General features: G+C 47.0%; 1 protein-coding gene across 1 annotated transcript; it reads right to left on the bottom strand.

Moving 5' to 3' along the window:
- Positions 1-356: 356 nt before the first annotated feature.
- On the bottom strand, positions 357-5,915 carry LOC121303737 (general transcription and DNA repair factor IIH helicase subunit XPD-like). The gene is made up of 10 exons (XM_041234516.1): positions 5,897-5,915; positions 4,952-5,091; positions 4,614-4,677; positions 4,164-4,285; positions 2,569-2,661; positions 2,265-2,337; positions 2,028-2,098; positions 1,206-1,349; positions 954-1,097; positions 357-635 (listed from the first exon to the last, which is right to left on the bottom strand). Exons 1-10 carry the CDS (start codon positions 5,913-5,915, stop codon positions 543-545), a joined length of 963 nt encoding a protein of 320 aa, XP_041090450.1. The 3' UTR covers positions 357-542.
- Between the last annotated feature and the right edge of the window lie 1,485 nt (positions 5,916-7,400).

Raw genomic sequence — 7,400 nt, 5'->3', positions numbered from 1 at the left:
GTGCCTCAGTAGCAAGGACAGCTATGCTGTGTTAGTGGTCCGAGCACCTGCCCCGTCTCTGATCCTGGAGTTGTGCTGCACTAAGGCAGGACAGAATCTTCATTAGCAGACCCAGCCTGGCTACACAGTGTTGGGATTCAGTTATCGGCTGCAGCAGAATGAGTGTGGTTTCAGTACACTGATTTTAGATTTAGATTCTGACTGAGTGACTCTTGTCTGATTGAGTACTGATTTCAGAGACCTGGAGCTGCTTTCCTTCAGATCAGGGACAGTTTGATAATAACAGACCCCATTGTGTTTAAAGAGTCACATTTCAAAATGAACTTGGAACCGATTCAGATAAAGTAAGACTGGGGTATGAAAAAGCTTCTTTTATTATTTCACTTTACCATCAAATATAAACACATTAAATACAAACAAGTGTGCTTGAGTGACTGTGGGCCGAGCACTTTCTGTGTATTGTGTGTTGTGTAGATTGTGTTGTATTGTGTAGACTGTATTGTGTTGTGTAGATTGTACTGTATTGTGTAGAGACTGTGTTATTATATCTGGTGTGCGATCTGGGCGATCTTCTTTACCATCTCCTCAGACTGAAGCTGGTCCAGAGTGAGCAGAGACAGACCCAGCTGATCCTCCTAAAATCAGAGGAAACAGGAATCAAGTCATCACTGTATCCATCTCTACTGACCCATCATTAACCATCCATCTCTCCATCCATCTCAAGCTAGCCATCCAGCAATCAATCCATACAGCTCTATCCACCTCTACCCATCTCTCAGGGGGAGGCAGGTGAAGGTGTGGGAGAGGGGGGTGTGACAGAGGGGTACCTTGCGAAAGGGCTGAGCCATGTCTCTCAGGAAGTGCTTGGAGAGCTACACTGTCTCATTTATGTGCGAGAGGGAGAGTGTGTAGGAGAGAGGGGGAGAGGGAAGAGTGTGTAGGGGAAGGGGTACCTTGCGGAAGGGCTGAGCCATGTCTCTCAGGAAGTGCTTGGAGAGCTGCACTGTCTCGTCGATGGTCAGGTTCAGGCTGCTGTCAGTGATGTGCTCCTGGATCCAGCGAGGAAGCTTCCCTCTCTTGTCAGCACGAGCGTAACGCTGGGGGGGGGGTGAGAGGAGGTGAGTTTTTAAAAGCAGGTTGAGAGTTTGTCGATTTAAGTACGCTGCATTGTGTGTGAGGCAGCCCTCTCCCCTCTCCCCTCTAACCTTGTCTGCGAAGATCATGAGCCCATAGTCAGTCTTGCCCCGGATCACCCTCCCCACACACTGGGCTGCGTGTCTCATGGCGTCGAAGGTCAGGAAGTCGTTCTCTCTGATCTGGAACTGATCCCGTAGGTACTCCAGACGAGCCTTGAGAGGGAGGAAGTGTGAGGGAGGTGTGAGAGGGAGGGAGGGGAGGGAGTGTGAGAGGGTGTGTGAGAGAGGGAGGGAGTGTGAGAGGGTGTGTGAGAGAGAGGGAGGGAGCGTGAGAGGGTGTGTGAGAGAGAGAGGGAGGGGAGGGAGTGTGAGAGGGTGTGCGAGAGAGAGAGGGAGGATGTGTGAGAGAGGGAGGGAGTGTGAGTGGGTGTATGAGAGAGAGAGGGAGGGAGTGTGGGAGGGTGTGTGAGAGAGGGAGGGAAGGGAGTATGAGAGGGTGTGTGAGAGAGGGAGGGAAGGGAGTGTGAGAGGGTGTGTGAGAGAGGGAGGGAAGGGAGTGTGAGACAGAGAGGGAGGAAGTGTGAGAGGGTGTGTGTGAGAGAGAGAGGGAGGGGAGGGAGTGTGAGGGCACGTGTGAGAGAGAGAGGGAGGGGAGGGAGTGTGAGGGCGCGTGTGAGAGAGAGAGGGAAGGGAAGGAGTGTGAGAAAGACAGAGGAGAAACAGGTGAGAGAGGGAGGGGATGATGACTGAGGGATGGTGAAAGAGAGAGACGGAGAGCGAGAGAAAGACACACAGAGAAAGGCTGAGACAGAGTGCAAGAGAGGGTGAGGGGAAAACAATAACGAAATAACAAGGGAATGAGGAAGTGCAGAGAGGGAGGAGTGCACTGACCTTGAGCAGGCGGCTCTGTGTGTACACGTAGGGGACTCCGAACATGATGACCGCCCGGCCGAAGTGATGAACTGAGAGACAGAGAGGCTCAATGAAAACAATCTGGACTGTTTAATGAGAAATGTGCTACTGCTTTAACGAGGTTGTATACATCATTATGAATCCCCATTGTAATCCCCATACCCCTTGCTCCCCAATTTACAAAAACATCGAATGAGAACACTGCTCCCCACTCACCGAAATCAATCCCCTCTGACACCTTGCCTCTGGCCACAGACAGCAGGATTGCACCCCGACCGTTTTCACAGGCCTGGAATGAGAAGCAGCATTCAGAGAAACCATCACTGCTCCCCAAACCCACCCTCCCTCCATCCCTCCCCTGCTTCCCAAACCCACCCTCCCTCCATCCCTCCCCTGCTTCCCAAATCCACCCACCCTCCCTGCCCTGCTCCCCAAACCCACACTCCACTCCTCTCCTCCCAAACCATCCCTTCCCTGCTCCCCAAACAGACCCTCTCTCCCCTGCTCTCCTCTCTCTGACCTCCTGGTATTTCTCCAGTGCCATGCTGGTCTCTGCAGCATCCTGGGTCTCGATGAAGATCAGCTTGTTTCTCTGGATGTTCTCCAAGATCCCCTGCAGAAGCCACAAACACAGAATAACCATTAGAGAATCAAAATCACTGCACTGATACAGAGACCAGCCCTCACAGAGACTCACCCTCAGAGACACTCCTCCACAGAGACCAACCCTCACAGAGACTCAACCTCAGAGACACCCTCACAGAGACCAGCCCTCACAGAGACTCACCCTCAGAGACACCCTCACAGAGGCTCATCCTCAGAAAGACTCACCCTCAGAGACACCCTCACAGAGACTCAACCTCAGAGACACCCTCACAGAGACTCACCCTCAGAGACACCCTCACAGAAACCAACCCTCACAGAGACTCAACCTCAGAGACACCCTCACAGAGACTCACCCTCAGAGACACCCTCACAGAGACCAACCCTCACAGAGACTCACCCTCAGAGACACCCTCACAGAGACTCAACCTCAGAGACACCCTCACAGAGACCAGCCCTCACAGAGACTCACCCTCACAGAAACCAACCCTCAAAGAGACTCACCCTCAGAGACACCCTCAGAGACTCACCCTCAGAGACACCCTCACAGAGACCAACCCTCAGAGACATCCTCACAGAAACTAAACCTCACAGAGACTCACCCTCAGAGACACCCTCACAGAGACACCTTCACAGAGACTCACCCTCAGAGAGACACCCTCAGAGAGACTCATCCTCACAGAGATACCCTGAGGGAGACCACCCTCAGACTCACGGAGACCAATCCTCACAGAGACTCACCATCATAGACCAACCCTCACAGAGACTCACCCTGAGAGAGACCAACCCTCACAGAGACACCCTCAGAGACCAACCATCCTATACACAGAGCATAGTCTATACTAACTATCCCTCACTGCACAGTCCTGCACGGGTCCGATTCTTTCGACCCACTTCTGACCCGGAACTGCTACTACAGGACCCGACCTGAACCTGCAACCCGCTGCAGCACCGTCTTCTTACCTGTGATCCGACCTAAACCCTCTTCTTACCCGCGACCCGACCTGCTTTAATAAGACCTGCAACCCGACCCGAACCCGCAACCAGCTGCAGCACCGTCTTCTTACCCGTGATCCAGCCCGAACCGTCTTCTTACCCACGATCCGACCCGAACCGTCTTCTTACCCGTGACCCGAGCTGCTTTAATAAGACCGGCGACCCGACCCGAACCCGCAAGTGTTTGCATCGACTGCCTTGCTCATGTTCTCACATTCACATACAGATATATCTACCACTGTCCACAGACTGAGTTTACACAACAGGCTATACAGCGTGGTAGCTTTCTCTAGTAGTCTGGATATATTTTAACACTGTAACATATTAACTATCTCTACTTGCTTTACTATAAAATACCTGTCTATTCCTTTCATGCCATCAGTTGAAAGAGAGCTACCCCTGTGCTTTCGCAGAGATGTACTGGTTATGTGGCTGTTGTTCACAAAAACATAGACAGTGTGTGGACAGCAGGGTGTCGCGCCCCCCAGCCCCTCGCCCCTCGCTCTCCAGTCTCACCTGCTCATACCAGGATGCCACGATGTTCTCCATGTACTGGTAGCTGGTAAAGAAAGCCACAATCCCATCGGGCACGACGGACGACATCTCCAGCAACAGGTTACCATAGTTACGGATCACAGCTGAGAGAAAGAGAAAAGACTGTGAAGACTGAAGAAGAATGGAGGGGAAGGGAAGAGGGCCCGCAAAATTTGCAAAAACATTAGTGTAGAGGTGTTCAGTAGCAGGGTGCAGTGTGTAGGGAGCAGGGTGCAGAGAGCAGGGTGCAGTGTGTAGACAGCAGGGTGCAGTGTGTAGGGAGCAGGGGTTAGCGTGTAGGGAGCAGGGTGCAGTGTGTAGGGAGCAGGGGTTAGCGTGTAGGGAGCAGGGTGCAGTGTGTAGGGAGCAGGGTTTAGCGTGTAGGGAGCAGGGTGCAAACAGCAGAGGTGTTCAGTAGCAGGACAGACTCACCTATATCTTCTCGAGTCTCGAACTTGGAGCTGATCGCAACCTGGTCATTCCCACGGCCAACGATCTGCACAGAGAGAGAGACAGCTGGCAGTTACACACTCAAACAGACACACACAGACACAACACAAAGACACACAGACAGACACCTGACTGCAATTTCTCCCTCCCTGCTCACACGCTGCAGTAACTCAAACACACTAAAACAGCAGCAGTGTCTCCCTCGCACAGACTGCTTCACTCCTCACAATCACTGCCATATAGCACTGACACACTACACCCCCTCCCTCCATCCCCTCAACCTCCTTCCCTCCTTCCAGCTCCACCCCCCTCCTCCTCACCAGTGGGCAGAGGCAGGACCGTGCAAGGGTCATGGTGAAGGATGCCATGGTAACGGGGCGGAAGTCCAGAATCTTGGGGTAGATATCCAGCGGAGACGGGGGCCGAGAAAAGGGAACGAGGGGGGAGGCGAGCAGAAAGTCTCTAATTGGCAACAGCAAAAATTCTGATGATGCAATGTAACCAGTGTGAAGCGAGTTGAAGAGACTTTTATTGTGTAGCTATCAATAACAGTAATGCCTATAAAACTAATGTATAGGTGTCTGCCACTGCGCTGGTGGAGTTTTAAGTACAATATCTACTGCAACATGATGTGGTGGATAAAGGACAGTGAGAGTGGTGGTTTATAATAATAAAATAGTGTTTTTATTTTATATAGTGCCTTTCATAGTGACCACCATCACAAAGTTTGTTACAAGATACAAGACTAGGTGTGTGTGAACTAAGCATCAGCTGCAGAATCACTTACAAGAAAATCTCACCCGAAAGACAGAGCACAAGCCTGTTCTTTCACCACTGACCACAGAGCCCTCCTATAGGGGGTGTCTTAGCAAAGCAGCACTGTCAAATTTTCCTTAAAGAAGTGCAAAGGAACAGTGTATTCCTCTTCTAAAATGTGCATTTCCATTTTCTTCAAAACAAGACTGACCCAGAGCTCACTGCATGCCAGAGGTTGGCAGGGGTTGTGGCTGAGGGTTTGGTAGTTTTGCGCTGGGGACAGGCTGTTTTTCTTTCTCTAATTTAAGGGACCCAGCTAGACAGTAAGGACGTGGCTGGATATGAAAGTGAATAAGCTTAGTTGAGAGCAACCACAATATGTAATGCAGTCATTCCAATAAACAATGTTATTGTTTAATGATGATCCAGCCTTCTCATGAGTGATTACAAAATCTGACTGGCTACAATACTGTAAGTTAAGGCTCTCTATTTTAATCACTTTTCCTTACCTGCTATACTGTCCGCCATTTCTGGATATGCAGACATAAAAACTTAAGACATGCGGTAAAAAAAAAAAAAAAAAAAAAACAGAAAATAAAATAAATGACAAAAGGAAACATTGCACAAATGTGTTCCGTAACAAAATGAAATGCAGAAATATGGAACAAAGTCAATGGGTATGTAAACAGATCTAATTAAATAGTGTTTTTATTTTAACTAAATGTCAAACTAACACTAAAAAATATTAAAGTACAAAAAGTATTGAATTTTAAATATTGGTATTTAACGTGTTTTCTAAACATTTATGTGTGAATATATAAGGTTGGAATTACTTGTGAAAAAGAAACTGAAACTTTTTTTTTTTTTTTACTGAAAGTAAAACTTTAGAGCCAACAAAAGGAACATGTAGATGTAAAATGTAAATACGGACTAAGGTTTTTTTTTTTTTTTGAATCATAAGACATAAATCGGGCAAGCTACAATGTAGTAATATTAGCTTGCATATTAGTAATGGGAATTATCTGGACATGTTGTGTTGTTTTGTTAAGAAGTTTACCATCTACAAATGACAGTTCCAAGTGGTCAATGATCTGAGTGGCATCACAGATTATAGTGTCTCCATGGATTAGCACAGGCACTTCTCCAGCAGGGTTTAATCGCATGAACCAGGGCTCATTGTGTTCACTGAGAGGCAGGCTTACATCATACTCCTCACACTTCAGACCTTTCTCTGCAATTGCCAGGCGGACCTAATATAATGATATGAATACATTATTTTAATATTAATAAAAATAATGAAAAAAAAAATAATATAGAAAGTTTCTGCAACATACAGTACACAAAAATGTGACATTGGATTTACAAGGGCTTAGCAGGGACCATAATTTAATTAGTGTGAAGGGCAGTCTAGTCGTACAAAAGTGTGTACTACATGTTGTAGGTGTTAACACGTGGGACAACATTATTTTCAAAAGGCTACTGAATTTGTATTATTTTCAATATTCTTTATTCTTAAAAATATTAAATGATGTTGTTCAAACTTGCATGTTGTTACAAACTGTGTAAATGAATGAAATGCTAAATGTTACTAAGTATCACTGTAGGGTTTATTTGATGTTGTTTGAATTTTATAAAAATAATTAATAGTACTTGCAGTTAATAACCATTATGGTTACTCTTAAATATTACCAAGTAACTGCAATAGTATATCAATCAGATATGAGTCCTAATTACATTTTTAGTAGGATTATTAGTAGTATAACATTATTTGGAACACATAGACCATCACATTGAATTCACTAATGTTTAATGACATGTAAAATATGCTACCCATGTTTTTAATTAAAATTTCTCAACGACAAATATAATCAATTCGTTATTAACATGTCGTATTCTAAGCCATGAAGGTGGTGACAAAGTGCAGGCAATTACAGTGCAGGTAACATAAAACATCTGCGCGGACACCAGGCCCCTGTTTAATTGTTTCTATAGCACAGACGCCCCAAACGACAC

The sequence above is a fragment of the Polyodon spathula genome, chromosome 35 (assembly GCF_017654505.1).
Source record: "Polyodon spathula isolate WHYD16114869_AA chromosome 35, ASM1765450v1, whole genome shotgun sequence".
NCBI lineage: Eukaryota > Metazoa > Chordata > Actinopteri > Acipenseriformes > Polyodontidae > Polyodon > Polyodon spathula.
Note: the sequence above shows the minus strand (reverse complement) of the source record. Positions and strands in the feature narration are given on the sequence as shown.